The sequence below is a fragment of the Palaemon carinicauda genome, chromosome 24 (assembly GCF_036898095.1).
Source record: "Palaemon carinicauda isolate YSFRI2023 chromosome 24, ASM3689809v2, whole genome shotgun sequence".
NCBI lineage: Eukaryota > Metazoa > Arthropoda > Malacostraca > Decapoda > Palaemonidae > Palaemon > Palaemon carinicauda.
The window spans coordinates 90,681,003-90,699,682 of NC_090748.1; the positions used below are offsets into that span (position 1 = coordinate 90,681,003).

General features: G+C 40.5%; 1 protein-coding gene across 1 annotated transcript in view; it reads right to left on the reverse strand.

The window, feature by feature from the left end:
* BTBD9 (BTB (POZ) domain containing 9) overlaps positions 1 to 18,680 on the reverse strand; it is a 90,632-nt gene that overhangs the window by 29,817 nt on the left and 42,135 nt on the right. The window contains exon 6 of the mRNA XM_068348328.1: positions 13,550 to 13,664. Coding sequence (XP_068204429.1) covers positions 13,550 to 13,664 — 115 coding nt within the window. The remainder of the gene's footprint in view (positions 1 to 13,549; positions 13,665 to 18,680) is intronic.

Consider the following 18,680-nt stretch of genomic DNA (forward strand, 5'->3'; position numbering starts at 1 on the left):
ATCGTCTTGTTCAGCAACGTCCTCATCAGAGGGTTCCTCATCCGAAACTGATGAGGAAACGGCAACGGAGTGGGCAACGTCTGACTCGCTGAATCCGGTCGCACTGGTGGATGCGTGACGGAGCCGGACGCAATATCATGGAACTGCTGCACAGTCTGTGAACTGTCAACAACCATGGGTGCGCGAGGAAGTACAGCGTCAACCCGAAACTGTCTAGACCGTCTGGGTTGTGCAGTCAATACCCTACCGGGTTGCTGAGGTTGACGCACTGCGTCACAACAAGTCACCTCTGCTGGTTGTTGAACGTCCTGAACGTCAACAACCACCTCCGAGCGTCGCTTAACGTCAACGTGCGGCTGGCAACCCACACTGGGTCGCATCGGTGGAGGAACCACCTCAACTGGCAGACGCGAGTAGGTTACCTCAGCGTCAACAGGGCGCACAACCGACCGGTTGGAAGGTTGTTGGCCAGAAGGAGGAACCACCTCAACTGGCAGACGCGAGTAGGTTACCTCAGCGTCAACAGGGCGCACAACCGACCGGTTGGAAGGTTGTTGGCCAGAAGGTTCTTCTCCGCATTTAAGTCCTCTATCAAGGCCGCAAGCTTGGACTGCATGTCTTGCAGCAAAGCCCATTTAGGGTCTACGGGAGCAGGTGTGGCAACAGACGGGGTTAGCGACTGAGGCGGAACCGTTTACCATCCCTGAAAGCCTTGTTATGTGCGACATAATAGTACAGCAAAACTTCAAAGGCTCGACAAAAGCTGAGAAGTTGACCTGTAAACAACTTGGAGCGTCTCCTGGCTAGGCGCCAGGGCGAGTCTACCAGAATTGAGAAGTCTATCTGGGCAGAGGCATGAACTCCCAAGCCGAGAACTTCTCTCGTGTCATATCAGACTCTCGCTCTATAAGCCAGTTTAAAAGAAGGGAAATCAAAGGCTGTATCCCTAAAACTCCTCCTGGTGCAAAAACCAGTCGCCTAGCCAACGTAACGCTCTCTAGGAGAGCGAGAGAGCACTAGCTTAAAAACAACGGCTTCGAAGTAGCTAGGCCTAGTGTAAGTTCTGACGTTAAGGCAAACGAGGAGCAGCAGTTACAAGATCCGGACGAAGATCCTTAAAAAAGTCATCATGATTTAATTAAAGTCCATAGGAGGCTAAGCAGCTTAAGGCTCCTCTCCATCTGACAGAGTCCTCAAGGGAATATCAGTAGGAGGGAGAACAGCAACTTCCTCATCTACAGGAACCTTGTCCGATAAAAGCTAGGTTACCTCAGTGAGTCTCTCACTGGTGCATAAGTAGCAGACCAGAAGGCAACGTCATGTAACTGCTTGACAGTCTGTGAACTGTCAACAACTGAACTGTCAACCACAACAGGTGTGTGAGGACGTACAGTGTCCACTCGAGACTGCTTTGACTGTCTAGACTGAGCAGTCAAAACAACTCTAGAATACGGAGGTTGACGCACCGTGTCAAAACAAAACAACTTAGACTGTTGTTGTACCTCGCGAACGTCAACGGAAGGTTCCGTGCGTCGCTGAACGTCAACATGCGGCTGGCAGGGTACACTGGAACGCATGGGTGGCGGGACTCTCTTGGAGTGCGGCAGAAGGTCGCCTCAGCGTCCACAGGACGCACAACTGTGGTTGGTTGTAGGCTAGAGGTTGGTGTAGTGTCAACCTTCTCCGCACGAAAGTCCTGCATCAATGACGTTAACTGAGACTGCATGGTCTGCAGCAAAGACCACTTAGGGTCTACAGGAGCAGGTGCGGCAACAGACGGTGTGACTGCCTGATGCGGTACCGCTTTGCCTCTCTTAGGAGGTGAGCAGTCGTCGGAAGACTGCAGCGAGTCCGAACTGACCCAGTGGCTACAACTGGGCCGTTGGACTTGCGCGGAAAGGACCGACTTGCGCTTAATAAGCCGCGAGACCTTGGTCCATGGTTTCTTACGAGAAACCTCTTCCGCAGACGAAGAATAAATGGGCTCTCTCGTCTTAGAGTGGGTGGGGCGATCTTGAGTAGATACGCCCGAAACCACAGAGGGAAAACGTCTGTTCGTTGATCAAGGCCTCTCGAACCCATAAGTCGTTCGACATTACTTCTCCCCTGGGCTTGGGAGCTTGCAAGAGGTCCCGGACTAGGTGAACGACAGGCACGAACAGACGAACCCTCGGACGCAACACTGTAACACTTTGCGCATATCACTTTATCGATTTTCTGTTTTGCACTTATTTCACTGAAATCGAAACTTTTACTGATTTCTACCTGAAACACGCAATTCTACCCTTCATTAAAAGGTAGTAATTGCGAAATCAGTCGTAAAATGCAGCTCATTAATAATAGCAAAAAAACAGAAAACATATATTAAGATAAAAAATTCAGTGGCTGGGAAAGAGACTAAACGCTAGTTCATATAAACTACGTTTTCAATCTCTCACCGCACATAGCCTGGGGACAAGAATAAAACCCTAGAAACGTTTTACCTTCCTCCCCGTACAGAGACTAGGGACGAGAGTAACACGAGAACAACGTTACCCGCTTGAACGGAACGTTTTCTCTCCTCTCTCTCCCTCCGTCTCTATCTCTCTCTCTCTTTCTCTCTTGATTTCGCACCTAAGAGAAGAGAAGAGCCCAATTATATATGGTCAAAAAAACATGTTATTTGACTAAAGGAAAAAACTGAAAGGTTTTCCAAATAAAAAGTTCCTTTAATTTAGAATTTAAAACATTTAAGCTAAGAAAGAATGAACAAAACGTCAGAATCGATTTACTCTTACTGCAAAGTGAAACCGTGATACACTCTCTCTCTATCGTAACGATAGAGCGCATGTTGAACGTCCTGAACGTCAACAACTGCGTAGTCTAAACGTTAGTTCATCTTTGAAAACAGTACGAAGACTATCAAAGAAATTCTTTCATAAAACATTACATTTAAAAAGTTTTAAATTCTTTAAAGGCTAAATACGATATAACGGGCTCAACGTTGATTAACTTCGGTTCCAAGTTAGGACCGCCTACTATCAGGAAAGGTCGCATATAAACAAAACATTAAAATTTATTTTTATATGTTTATAATAAATGGAAAGTTAATCGAAGAGGCCTAATAAAGGCGGAGAGATATAAAATATATAGATCTATAACGTGTTAAGCAAAAATATCAAAAACCTAAACACACTTCCGTCTAAGGGAAGGGTCGGCCATTTAAAAGTGAAAGAGAGTCCATACTCTCTTTGTCACCATAATTAAATCTATCCAAAACGAGTTCAAGTTTTGAGATGAAGATAAAACACCTGCATAGCGAAAGCTCAAAACTAGAATAGTGTACTTCACCAAATAGTTGTGAAAACAAATCCAGTTAGTAACAGCGAATTAGTAGGTCTTGCCGGTAGCCCGACAGAGAGAAAATTGAGTTCTGTGTTTACATTGAGTACTGAGTACCTGCACGACAGATGGCGCTGTTGAAGTACACCCCCTACCTGCATTGCGATCGCTGGCGGATTTTTAACGTAGAGTTTTCTGTCGAGCAACAGAGTTGCAGCTTATATAATCACCGGCTAAGTTTAATATTGAAAATTATTCAATTATAAGATAATCAAATATTGTAACAAAAATCATATTTCAAAATATGTTATTTTGATTATAAAATAAATTTTTGAATATACTTACCCGGTGATTATATAGCTGCAACTCTTTTGCTCGACAGACAACTCTACGGAAAAACTCGCCAGCGATCGCTACACAGGTTGCGGGTGTGCCCAACAGCGCCATCTGTCGACCAGATACCCAGCTCTCAATGTAAAAAAAGACTCAATTTTCTCCTCGTCCCACTGCGTCTCTATTGGGGAGGAAGGGAGGGTCATTTAATTTATAATCACCGGGTAAGTATATTCAAAAATTTATTTTATAATCAAAATAACATTTTTCAATATTTAACTTAGCCGGTGATTATATAGCTGATTCACACCCAGGATGGTGGGTAGAGACCAGTAATATATGTTTACACTTTTATGAGCTAAGAGTTTTTTATTTCATTTTAGAAGTTATCAAAATAACAAAAACAAAATAAATAGGTACCTGGTAAGGAAGTCGACTTGAACAATTACTCTGCCTTTTAGAGTACGTCTTCCTTACGGAGCCTCGCGATCCTCTTAGGATGCTGATCGACCCCTAGGATCTGATGTATCAAGGGTTGCAACCCATACAACAGGACCTCATCAAACCCCTAATCTAGGCGCTCTCAAGAAATGACTTTGACCACCCGCCAAATCAACCAGGATGCGAAAGGCTTCTTAGCCTTCCGGACAACCCATAAAAAAACAACATTTCAAGAGACAGATTAAAAGGATAAGGAATTAGGGAATTGTATTGGTTGAGCCCTCACCCACTACTGCACTCGCTGCTACGAATGGTCCCAGTGTGTAGCAGTTCTTGTAAAGAGACTGGACATCTTTCAAGTAAAATGACGCGAACACTGACTTGCTTCTCCAATAGGTTGCGTCCATTATACTTTGCAGAGATATATTTTGCTTAAAGGCCACGGAAGTTGTTACAGCTCTAACTTCGTGCATCTTCACCTTAAGCAAAGTTCGGTCTTCCTCACTCAGATGTGAATGAGCTTCTCGTACTAACAATCTGATAAAGTCTGACCAAGCATTCTTTGACATAGGCAAGGATGGTTTCTTAACTGAACACCATAAAGCTTCAGATTGGCCTTGTAAAGGTTTAGTACGCTTTAAATAGAACTTAAGAGCTCTAACAGGGCATAAGACTCTTTCTAGTTCATTGCCTACGATCTCCGATAAGCTGGGGATATCGAAAGATTTAGGCCAAGGCCGAGAAGGCAGCTCATTTTTGGCTAGAAAACCAAGTTGTAGCGAACAAGTGGCTTTTTCTGACGAAAATCCGATGTTCTTGCTGAAGGCATGAATCTCACTGACTCTTTTAGCTGAGGCTAAGCATACCAGGAAAAGAGTCTTAAGAGTGAGATCTTTCAGGGAGGCTGATTGTAACGGCTCCAACCTGTCTGACATGAAGAATCTTAGTACCACGTCTAAATTCCATCCAGGGGTAGCCAAACGACGCTCCTTGGTGGTCTCAAAAGACTTAAGGAGGTCTTGCAGATCTTTATGTTTGGAAAGATCTAAGCCTCTATGCCGGAAGACCGATGCCAACATGCTTCTGTAGCCCTTGATAGTGGGAGCTGAAAGGGATCGTCCTTTTCTCAGGTATAAGAGAAAAACAGCTATTTGAGCTACAGAGGTACTGGTCGAGGATACAGAAACTGACTTGCACCAGTCTCGGAAGACTTCCCACTTCGATTGGTAGACTCTAATGGAAGACGCTCTCCTTGCTCTAGCAATCGCACTGGCTGCTTCCTTCGAAAAGCCTCTAGCTCTCGAGAGTCTTTCGATAGTCTGAAGGCAGTCAGACGAAGAGCGTGGAGGCTTTGGAGTACCTTCTTTACGTGTGGCTGACGTAGAAGGTCTACCCTTAGAGGAAGACTACTGGGAACGTCTACTAACCATCGAAGTATCTCGGTGAACCATTCTCTCGCGGGCCAGAGGGAAGCAACTAACGTCAACCTTGTCCCTTCGTGAGAGGCGAACTTCTGCAGTACCTTGTTGACAATCTTGAACGGTGGGAATGCGTAGAGATCCAGATGTGACCAATCTAGGAGGAAAGCATCTATATGTATTGCTGCTGGGTCCGGGACTGGAGAGCAATAGATTGGAAGCCTCTTGGTCAGCGAGGTTGCAAAGAGATCTATGGATGGTTTTACCCCAAGTGGCCCAAAGTCTCTTGCACACATCCTTGTGGAGGGTCCATTCGGTTGGAATTACTTGCCCTTTCCGACTGAGACAATCTGCTATGACGTTCAAGTCACCTTGGATGAACCTCGTTACTAGGGAGATGTCTTGACCTTTTGACCAGATGAGCAGGTCCCTTGCGATCTCGTACAACGTCAGTGAGTGGGTACCTCCTTGTTTGGAGATGTACGCCAAGGCCGTGGTGATGTCCGAGTTAACTTCCACCACTTTGCCTCGAAGGAGAGACTTGAAGCTTTTCAAGGCCAGATGTACTGCCAACAGCTCCTTGCAGTTGATATGCATGCTCCTCTGACTCGAGTTCCACAGTCCTGAGCATTCCCGACCGTCTAGTGTCGCGCCCCAGCCCACGTCCGATGCGTCCAAGAAGAGAACGTGGTTGGGAGTCTGAACAGCCAGGGGAAGACCCTCTCTTAGGTTGATATTGTCCTTCCACCAAGTCAGACAAGACTTTATCTTTTCGGAAACCGGGATCGAGACCGCTTCTAGCGTCTTGTCCTTTTTTCAGTGAAAAGCTAGATGGTATTGAAGAGGACGGAGGTGTAGTCTTCCTAGTGACACAAATTGTTCCACGGATGACAGCGTCCCTACCAGACTCATCCACAGCCTGACTGAGCAGCGTTCCTTCTTCAGCATCTTCTGGATGAATAGCAGGGCTTGATCTATTCTGGGGGCTGATCGTCTTGTTGTTCAGCAACGTCCTCATCAGAGGGTTCCTCATCCGAAAACTGATGAGGAAACGGCAACGGAGTGGGCAACGTCTGGCTCGCTGAGTCCGGTCGCACTGGTGCATGCGTGACGGAGCCGGACGCAACATCATGGAACTGCTGCACAGTCTGTGAACTGTCAACAACCATGGGTGCGCGAGGAAGCACAGCGTCAACCCGAGACTGTCTAGACCGTCTGGGTTGTGCAGTCAACACCCTACCGGGTTGCTGAGGTTGACGCACTGCATCAAAACAAGTCACCTCTGCTGGTTGTTGAACGTCCTGAACGTCAACAACCACCTCCGAGCGTCGCTTAACGTCAACGTGCGGCTGGCAACCCACACTGGGTCGCATCGGTGGAGGAACCACCTCAACTGGCAGACGCGAGTAGGTTACCTCAGCGTCAACAGGGCGCACAACCGACCGGTTGGAAGGTTGTTGGCCAGAAGGTTCGGTAGCAACCTTCTCCGCATTAAAGTCCTCTATCAAGGACGCAAGCTTGGACTGCATGTCTTGCAGCAAAGCCCATTTAGGGTCTACGGGAGCAGGTGCGGCAACAGACGGGGTTAGCGACTGAGGCGGTACCGCTTACCATCCCTGAAAGCCTTGTTATGCATGACATAATTGTACAGCAAAACTTCAAAGGCTCGAAAACAGCTGTGAAGTTGACCTGTAAAAAACTTGGAGCGTCTCCTGGCCAGGCGCCAGGGAGAGTCTACGAGAATTGAGAAGTCTATCTGGGCAGAGTCATGAACTCCCAAGCCGAGAACTTCTCTCGTGTCATATCAGACTCTCGCTCTATAAACCAGTTTAAAAGAAGGGAAAGCAAAGGCTGTATCCCCCAAACTCCTCCTGGTGAAAAACCAGTCGCCTAGCCAACGTAAAGCTCTCTAGGAGAGCGAGAGAGCACTAGCTTAAAAACAACGGCTTCGAAGTAGCTAGGCCTAGTGTAAGCCCTGACGTTTAGGCGAACGAGGAACAGCAGTTACAAAAAGATCCGGACAAAGATCCTTAAAAAAAATCATCATGATTTAATTAAAGTCCATAGGGGGCTAAGCAGCTTTAGGCTCCTCTCCATCTGACAGAGTCCTCAAGGGAATATCAGTAGGAGGGGGAACAGCAACTTCCTCATCTACAGGAACCTTGTCCGATAAAAGCTGAGTCTCAAGCAAGGGAGAGACCTACCGTGGTGGCAATGCTTTACAAGCAGAGTCCACACTCACTGGTGCATTAGTAGCGGACCAGAACGCAACGTCATGTAACTGCTTGACAGTCTGTGAACTGTCAACAACTGAACTGTCAACCACAACAGGTGCGTGAGGACGCACAGCGTCCACTCGAGACTGCTTTGACTGCCTAGACTGAGCAGTCAAAACAACTCTAGAATGCGGAGGTTGACGCACAGCGTCAAAACAAGTCAACTCCGATTGTTAGTGAACGTCTTGAACGTCAACAGGAGCATCAGCAAGTGGCCTAACGTCCAAATGCGGCTGAAAAACCACACGAGACCGCATCGAGTGTGGTTCTAAACAACCTGACTGACGTGACTAAGCTACGCCAACGTCAACAGTAAGCACAAAGGAACGTTAGGTTGGCTGAAAGCCAGGATATCGATGAGATAAACGGCTAGACTCAACGGACTAATCGACAGAACAGTCTTCCATAAGGGAGGCAAGCATATACTGCATGTCTTGCCATACAACCCATTAAGGATCAACGGAAATGGTTGTGGTAAGAGACGAGGGTAACGTCTGTGACCGCAACACTTTGCCAACAAAAAAAGACTCTCGGAGTCTGTGTTACGCTTTTGTTAGGCGGCGAGTAGTTATCCGATGACTGCATAGGGTCAGAGCTGTCCTAATGGTTGTAACCAGGACGCTGGACCTGTCCTGAAAGGACTGACTTTCGCTTAAGGGCTTCGAAACCTTGTGACAGGTTTCTTATGCGAAAAGCCTTCGGATGACGAGGAGAAACAACGTCTCTCTCGTCTTATGGTAGGGGAGATCTTGGTAAGATACACCCGATACCATAGAGGGAAAACGTCTGTTCGTTGATCAAGGCCTCTCGAACCCATAAGTCGTTTGACATTACTTCTCCCTTGGGCTTGGGAGCATGCAAGAGGTCCCGGACTAGGTGAACGACAGGCACGAACAGACGAACCCTCGGACGCAACACTGTAACACTTTGCGCATATCACTTTATCACTTCGATTTTCTGTTTTGCACTTATTTCACTGAAATCAAAACTTTTACTGATTTCTACCTGAAACACGCAATTCTACCCTTCATTAAAAGGTAGTAATTGCGAAATCAGTCGTATAATGCAAGCTCATTAATACCAGTAAAAAACAGAAAACATATTTTAAGATAAAAAAATCAGTGGCTGGGAAAGAGACTAAACACTAGTTCATATAAACTACGTTTTTAATCTCTCACCGCACATAGCCTGGGGACGAGAATAAAAAACTAAAAACGTTTTATCCTTCCTCCCCGTACAGCGACTAGGGACGAGAGTAACTCGACAACAACGTTACCCGCTTGAACGGAACGTTTACTCTCCTCTCTCTCCCTCCGTCTCTATCTCTCTCTCTCTTTCTCTCTTGATTTCGCACCTAAGAGAAGAGCCCAATTATATTTCGTCAAAAAAACATGTTATTTGACTAAAGGAAAAAACTGAAAGGTTTTTCAAATAAAAAGTTCCTTTAAAATAGAATTTAAAACATTTAAGCTAAGAAAGAATGAACAAAACGTCAGAATCGATTTACTCTTACTGCAAAGTGAAACCGTGATACACTCTCTCTCTCTATCGTAACGATAGAGCGCATGTTGAACGTCCTGAACGTCAACAACTGCGTAGCATAAATAAACTAAACGTTAGTTCATCTTTGAAAACAGTACGAAGACTATCAAAGAAATTCTTTCATAAAATATTACATTTAAAAAGTTTTAAATCCTTAGCTCTTTAAAAGCTAATTACGATATAAAGGGCTCAACGTTGATTAACTTCGGTTTCCAAGTTAGGACCGCCTACTCTCAGGAAAGGTCGCATATAAACAAAACATTAAAATTTATTTTTATATATTTATAATAAATGGAAAGTTAATCGAAGAGGCCTAATAAAGGCGGAGAGATATAAAATATATAGAGGAAAATCTATAACGTGATAAGATAATTACTAAAAGCCTAAACACACTTCCGTCTAAGGGAAGGGTCGGCCATTTAAAAGTGTAAGAAAGTCCATACTCTCTTTGTCACCATAATTAAATCTATCCAAAACGAGTTCAAGATTTAAGATGAAGATAAAACACCTGCATAGCGAAAGCTCAAAACTAGAATATAGTACTTCACCAAATAGATGTGAAAAACTCCAGTTTAGCAACAGCGAGTAAAGTACGTCTTGTCGACACCTCGACAGAGAGAAAATTGAGTCTTTGTTTATATTGAGAGCTGGGTATCTGGTCGACAGATGGCGCTGTTGGGCACACCCGCAACCTGTGTAGCGATCGCTGGCGAGTTTTTCCGTAGAGTTGTCTGTCGAGCAACAGAGTTGCAGCTATATAATCACCGGCTAAGTTAAATATTGAAAACTATACTGTATATAGAAAAGAGAGAGAGAGAGAGAGAGAGAGAGAGAGAGAGAGAGAGAGAGAGAGAGAGAGAGAGAGAGAGAGAGAGAGAGAGAGAGAGAGAGAGAGAACTGTAATATAAGATGATATTGTCCTTAAAAGAGGGGTCTCAACCACTTTGAAATGCTGAAAGATTTAAAACTTTAAAATTAATTTGTATTTTTCCTGATTATACAAACCGGAATCATTCAAAATAAGAAATGTCTACAGCGGAGGTGGAATGGGTATTGAATTCATTAATCAGGTAATTAACGACAGAAGGTGCGTGCGGGTAAGTAGCCCCAAATACCCGCCTGTCGAAAACCCTTCCCTTTTGACCTTTGGGTCAGGTCTCAGATGGTTGGTTGAGGTGGGAATTTCAACTCTAAAAGACTCAGGTTTGCATAGTTATGAAAACTCAAATCAATTTGAAAACTTATTTGTTCCAACATGTATATAAACCTTTTGTCTTTTAACATAGGGGGACTTCTTCTTCTTTGTCTGCATCTTTTCCCACTTCTATGAAGGGGGACTCACTACAGTAATTGGTGGATTGGAAGTCACTCTACAACTGAAACTGGTTGGCTCTTTTTCTTCCCTGGAAATGTCAGTCTACCTGGTTCTGCACGGTGGCAAAGAAGATGACTCTTGCAACTCCCTATCTGTCTGTTTTAGGGAGGAATAGACTGATAAGGCCTGGCCTGTACACAAAACCTAAAAAACTCCCTGACATAGATCAGAGTTCTCTTGAGGCAAATTCCACGGGCCTAAACCAGTGACGTATACGTGGAAGCCTTAGCTAACAACGAACTAAAAAAAGGGAGTCAAATACTAGGAGAATCTCTTGACATGCATAGCTTGCCAAGAATAAATCGGCGGAAGAATTAGTCCTCTTGTTTCTCAACGTAACCACCTGCCTACAGGAGGCCACAATCTACACTTGGTAATAAAGGGGAAAATTGTAACCATTATGCCAGTAATTAGTGATTGGATATATTGCTAGTTTATCAATAATGAATTAAGAGTACAACGTACAATTGCTTTGTTCCATTATTATACACAAAATTGATATCACCATTCAAACTAAAGGTATAAGAAAGGATTAGACAGCCTTTGATAGGATACAACGGTACATCCTTACTCGTCGTGGCCGAAGACAAAAGTAAGGAATCTTCGAGAGGTGGGTGAGTGGTCTACTCGATCATGCTCACCATCTGTCGTTAACTATCTTGTTAACGAATTCAATGGTTGTTCCATATCCACTGAAGACATTCCCCATTTCAAAAGATGAAAGGTTTGTATACGCGTAAGAACAAAGGAAAAATGAATCCCCAATCAAAAGCATAAGCTTTTTTAATTTACCTCCAAAACATAAAGCTGTGCCATTACCTCTTTTATCACACAATGCTCATACATTTAATATGGATAAAAATTAGCACAATAATATACGGTTGTGTGTGACAGCATCTAGACGAATAACACAAATGTTCAGTAAAAATGTATACTATAATTTAGTCATAGGGTGTTTACTATCATCTCCTGTACTTGCCTGAATTGCACTTAGATATAAAATTAATGCTACTACAAATGTTTACTAAAAATTATAGAAATGTTATTGTATATAATTTATAGTGTGCAAATCCCCACAACATCGTTTGTGATTAATGTGCTTATTTATTTATTTTTATCGACACTCTTCTTTGATAATTACTAAAAACAGTATTTCAATTAAATCTATTATTTCAATATTTACCTTGTTGTCATCATGCTAATATCACTAAAGCTACTGTCTTAACAACCTTCAAACAAATGAGAGAAGATCTATCTCACTCCCTTCCCCAATCTCCCACTACCTTGTGATGCCTAGTTGTACCAATAGATGGCATTACAGGAAAAATACTAAACAATGGTAACATAGGTAACAAGTACTTCATGCAATATGAGTTATTGTAAATCTGTACATACCTTATAAATTATATTGACATCACTAAACGTGGGGAAAAGGTACGGAAATATATGACTACAAGGTAATTATTACAACCATAAATTCTATCTTCAAAATTCTGTTCACTTCAATTAATTCTATCTTATAGTCATCATGGTGTCTATTTGAGGTGGGTGTGTAATGGAGACAAAATATAAAACTACTATAATTTCAAAGTTAATTGACACTAACCAAATTAATATTTCTCAATTTAAAAATATCAACATTCCATGTTTGTCTTGTTTAAGGAATTTTAGTATTGTTCTTTGTATTACATTCCATAAAGCTAAAAATCTGAAAAGCCATATCTCTTGAAAACATTTTATCAATGATAAAAATATACTACAATACCAAACAGAAAGATATAAATAATTAGAATATTATCAATTTATATTGTCAGCATGAACTAGCATCCGAATACCATAGTTTTCAGTCTCAATAGAAGGTTTAATAGAGCTTAATTATCGTTATCTATAAATACATATCATAAACATATACTGTAGATCACATGATACTTTTTGCGAGGGATGTGCTTGTTTATCAAGATACTTCATTTAAGTCACGTACTGCCCTAAAGTATCACCTTAACCTACCTCTAAATTTCCTAAAATGTGTTATTCTTAGCCACTGATGGTTAATAAATCAAAGTTAGAAAGTTCAAGTGAATCTTTAACTGGGAGACAATCTGTCCTTAATCTTTCAAAACACAGTTGGCTCATTCACCTGGGAAGAGGGGCCATACAACAGATAAAATTATTCATTGTCATAGATGTAGGCTCATTAGAGAGTTGGGTTTAGAAACTGAAGTTAAAGTTAAAATTCTACCACCAGTATTTTCCAAATACTAAATTAAGTCAAGCTGGAGAGGTCAGGACTGCATAGACAATGATGATTGTAAGAAGTTTTTTTATACAAATGTACCGCTGGTTAATATTCCTAATGTAACACCATTTATCAGGACGACAAGGTATCTCATGGGAAGGAGAGAAAGAGAGAGATCTCTATTTTATATTTAAAGGTTAGGAAGCCAGTAGCTTTAATGACAACAGCAATATGACTACAAAGCAAAATTAATTGAACTATTGTAATTCATAAGTTTTTTATGCCCCCATTAAACTTATTCAACTGTCTATATTTTTTGCTAAGCAGATTTAACATCATATGCAAGTTTACTTGAATGGTTTTCAAATTCCAGATAAATTAACTTTTCATTGATGGCAAAACCATGAATAACGAAATATTCTACACACATTTGGTGGGTTAAATGTACTGGAATTTAGTGAATTATTGTTTGCACTAAATTTTCCCATTATATCACTCCCTTTTTATAATATAGGTTTCATACCTTACTCGTTACGAGCCCCTAAACATGATCTAATCTTAGTATAGTACAGTATTTTCTAAACAACAGAAAACCAACTTTACTTACTCAAATACCCTCTATATTGCAGGTCCATATCTCTCGATTCATTTTTAGCTTTAATAGCATCCAAAATCTGGTCAGGAGATATTAACGATGTTGGTCGCACAACATTAAGTAAATCCTATAAAGATGAAGAATACCGTAATTACTTAAAAAAAAAAAAACTTTCAAAACCAACAAATTCAACTTAGTGGAACTTGAATAAATCAAGAAAAAAATGTAAAATCTTTTTCATACAAAGCCATTGATCACATACAATTTATACTTTATTATGAAATCTACCCATTCCCACTCTGGATTCTACAGCATATGTCTGCTAACTACCTCACTTACTGTGAAGACTAAGAATTAGGCAGCGAGATTCCTGAGGCTGGGAGGAAAGAACTCCCTATAAAACTAATAAGCTTAAACAGAACTTTTCCTAATCTTTAAAGTAAAATGAATTATTTCAATACTTACCCGAGATTCACATGATATTCACTCAATGAAGGAAGAGCTTGACTAATACCAAAAAAAATCTATATACTGTATATAAAAATTTTTTAGCCATGACATATGCAACACTTTGCTCCTGCTGAAAAGAAGTGTTGGTACAACAAACAGGCGAGCAAACAGCATTTTGTAACCCTGATCATGTATGTGCCTGAACTGCTAATGAAGAGGAAAGCCAATGTTTTGAATGTTCCAAAATGTTTATGAATGCCTGAAGGATGCAGTTAGAGACTTGGGGACTTCCATGATTAAAAAGTATCCAGGTGAGCAATAGTGTCCTGTTAGTGGTTTCTGTCTTTCTCTAGATTACCATTAATAATAATGTTTTAGATTTACAATGATAAATAAAGAGCTTTAAGGTAGAAGATAACTTGAATACATAAAATATCCAGCCCCTATAGCATTTTTTGAAGTTTTGACTGGATTGAGAATTCTTTCCATAGTCTATAAAGTGGGGTACAGGTAAAAGGTAAATGAATAATTAGGTCTAAACATTATATACTATATCATGAAGAATAAATTTATTTTCAAACACCAGGACTCAAATACTTTTAATCTAATATTGTACCTATATAATTCAAAATGACTTTCAAGTTACCTCCTCATAATTTTCCTGATTTGCTATTGTTCGTATGGAAGGCTGAGATTATGTCTAACTGTACGCTTTTCACTACCCAACTGCTTCTTAAGGGATTTCATGAATGGGTAGGTACAAAAAAAAAGGACTTGGGAATACAGTAAATTGTAAAATATTAGGTCAAATTCTGTCAATAATATAACCTTATTTAATTATTAGCCTCATCATTGTAATGACACATATCATGCAAGTAAACAAATTATACAATACAATACTTTTGAGAGAGTCAGTACTCATATGTACCCACACTGAAGGGGAAAAATACGAATAGGAGTAAACCTTATGTAGATCGACGACCGGACTCTCACTGCTTTGCTTGGTAAAATTGTATAATTTTCAGGTTTAATTTTTGCAATATAACAAAAATTATTGATAATTCTTGCTTCTTTGGAAACTAAGTATTAGTTTTAACTTAGAGTTTAGTTTTTTACTTAAGAGTATGATTAAATACTCGATATTGTAAGGCAAGGTGTTCCGTGAAACAGGAGAATTGGATTGAATTGGATTTAGATACGGGTTAGACTACACTAATCCCTTGGCTATTAGAGGCGTACTGTTCCAAGCTCAAACGATAGCCGACAACCAGAGAAGTAAATACAGAAATCTATGGTGTATTTTTTACATTGTTTTTATGACTTCATATTTTTTATCATCCTTATAAATCTAAGCTTTTGTAAGACAATAAATTACTAAATTTAGCAAAAAATATTAAACTCAACTGCCCTCAGAAACCTGCGACATAAAGAGGCATCTATGATATAGATTTACATATATTTATAAATCCACGATGTATAAAGGGAGCGATCGGTGCACCGCAATATAGCGAGGGATTATTGTACTGTAATTTTCATTATCTTCATCATATACCTTGGTGACATCTGAGGTAGCAGCAGTGTGGGATTCAGCATATGAAGCTTCATTTGTAGAGGATAACGGGGAGGGTGGGCTGTGGTACCCTACCAATACAGTACCCGCCAAACTCAGCTGAATCCCTCGTCAGGCTTGGAGGAGCAGAGAGAAGAAAGGTTCCCGTTTTTTTGTTTTTTTTTAATGTCGGCTACCCTCCAAAATTGGGGAAGTGCCTCGGTAGTAGATAGATATGCTCAAGAAATATAAAGAACATCTATTTTTTCTTCCATATGAAAAGTACCCAAGGCATATGCCCCTATGTTTTTAGAAGTCCTTGTGCCTACATTCACACCGGGATTTCTTGAGAGAGAAATGCAATGTTTGTGCAAGCTCCAAGATTTAACAATCTAAAAGGTTTAAAATTCTGGTAAACTTGTGCAGAGTTCAATCCTTTATTACCTTTAATTTGCCTGAATCCGTGATCACTCATTAGCACGAGAAACATCAGCTCGAAATTTTTTGTTAGCAGAAGCCAAGCTGTGTTTGGAACACAGTCGGCTTGTTCGTTTGGGAATACTGTAGTGGGGTAATGCACTACAGTAGTCCATATTATCAATTAGAGGTTGATTATGAGTGCTTTGTTGAGATAAAGTCAAAGTGCCGGGTAATTCAACTGATCCATTCCTATACGATAGATTTCAATTGTGTTTGACATTAAATGGAACTGTGATAAGCAGTAGCTGGTGCAATCAGACACCGATTACCCGTCTGGAGGGATGGGGTATAAAAAGGAAAGTGAACTTTATTCTAATTTTTTAAGGTCGAGGATATTACCGAAGTAATTCACAGGTATGATTCATCGAAATTATAGTAATTAATGAATAATTAATGGTATAACAGAACTCCCACGGGCCCTGTAAAACGCTTCTCATTCATTTCATACATGGTTTGTAATGGTAGTTGGTGCCTCCTCAGATTTTCCGTTGTTCATAACTGTGATGGATCTGGCTAGGGTGACTAGTATGCTGAGAACTTATTGTTCTGACTCAACACAAGCATGTGAGCCAATGGTAAACCCTGTTGATGAACAGAGTCCACTTTGACATAAGAAATTACAGAGTCCACTTTGACATAAGAAATTACAGAGTCCACTTTGACATAAGAAATTACAGTAATGCCTTTATAAGACTGTTGACTATCAAGCTATTTGTCTCCGAGACAAACTTTGGTAATATGATGAACTCATTAAATCCACCCACATGAAGATCTTAATTACATTGATAACTAGTTTCTAATCAAGTCCCTCTCCAACTCCAGGTTGCCCAGAGTTATTTTTTTAAAATGTACTTTATCTCAAATAAGTATGTGACATCATATCTATGATGTTCCACGCTATATCACCTAATGGTCATATAAATGTGTGCCCTAAGTGCTATCTCTGTCTGTGCATCTAAAAACATCAGATTTCCTGTGTAGGAGGAAAACAGTGAGACGCCTATAATTATCTAGGAGCAATGTTCATAATGACTTCCAAAAGTAGCTATAGAGACCCAGCTTCTACAAAGGCACCAGATTTTTTCAGCTGTTTTAGGGGAATGTGACTCCACTGAAGACGCTGGATCTATAACAACTTCATGATACCAACCTCTGTAAGTGAACTGACTTTATGATATTCAGGTGTATGACTCTTGCTTAAGGTGTTGTCTGGCCTATCAACATGTACAGTATATAAAGTTTTAAGTTCTGGCAAACCTGGCATAAAAAAATCAAATGTTGCCAACATTTCGTCAGTCTCCAGAATCATCAGCGAGTAATTGTGGTACCTTAAAATTCTACTCCTGAATACAATTGCCCAAAATGACATGAGTGCCAAAGGTAGGGTGAAAACTCACGAGCAGAAGACAGACCAAAATATAGAACTCAGAATTAATAAAATTTCATTATCACATAAGAAAAAATCATATCATAAAAATCAGATGAATAAGAAGTGATATGAATTCACCTATGAGGTACAGGAAGCTGGAAAGTCTTCCTCATGAAGGCAAAACTCAAGTGATTTTACCATTTCTATCTTGAAGGAAATCTGATGTTGAACTGGTTTATTAGTGGTTCAAGGCTAATGACTGATCTCCATACTACTGTAGCCTTGAGCACTAAATATAGTACACAATTACAGAAGACTAGTGATCTGTCAAGTTATCTCATCAATTAGTTGGGTGTGGATCATGGACCTAGACTCACTACAAAATAACAAGAGCCACTTGGAGTTGTAGCTGCTCCATCACAAAGGGGGATCTCAAAAGTAATTCTATCTTCAGTCAAAATCCCTACTGGTAGTAGTACAGTACTGCAAATGGAAATGTAACATACAGTACAGGACTTACTTCTTCATTACTTCCTTACTAGAGGACTTCCTCATAAGCAGAAAAGGGCAATTGTTGCCTTGTTGATGGAGTCGTCATACAAGGGTGGAGGGATACACAGAAAAATGAATGGCACTCTGCTACCTTTGGCTGAGTAGAAAACTGTTCTAGCAGCTGGATATTTTTACTCAAATGATTTAAATGGTTCTTCAAAGGTGCTGGTATTCAAAATTCCCACCCTGGTCAACGTTGAAATCAGCTTTCATGTGATTTCTGTTACTATATTCTCCAGTAACAGGAATTTTTTTTTTTTTCAAATCTGAGATGCATTACAGTATCTCTCCTAAACTTTTGTTCATCCTTACTGTATATAATTAGTCGCAATGTCTAAACAAATACAAAATAAATAATTGTAATACTGCTAATCTACATAGTAATACTTCAGGTTAAGAAATTAATTCATTCTGGAGTGGCTTTTGTAACATGATCTTCTCGTATAATAATATAGAATGAAATAGAGCCAAATACATTTGAATCACTCAGATGAAAAATCTTCGTATGTCACTTCGTAAAATGAGTTTTTTGTATAAAGAAACTTTCCTATCTACAGGTTTTACTGTATTAGCCTATGCCACTGAAATGGTTAAGCTTGGCAACTGTCTATCATAAATTGACCACCTCTGAATTGTATTCGAGAACCTAATAGCAAACGGGACTTTGCCAAAGCAGATATCCTTAAAATCTAATCAATAGTTCATTACTTATATTCTTAAAAATATATAAGTGACACTTATAA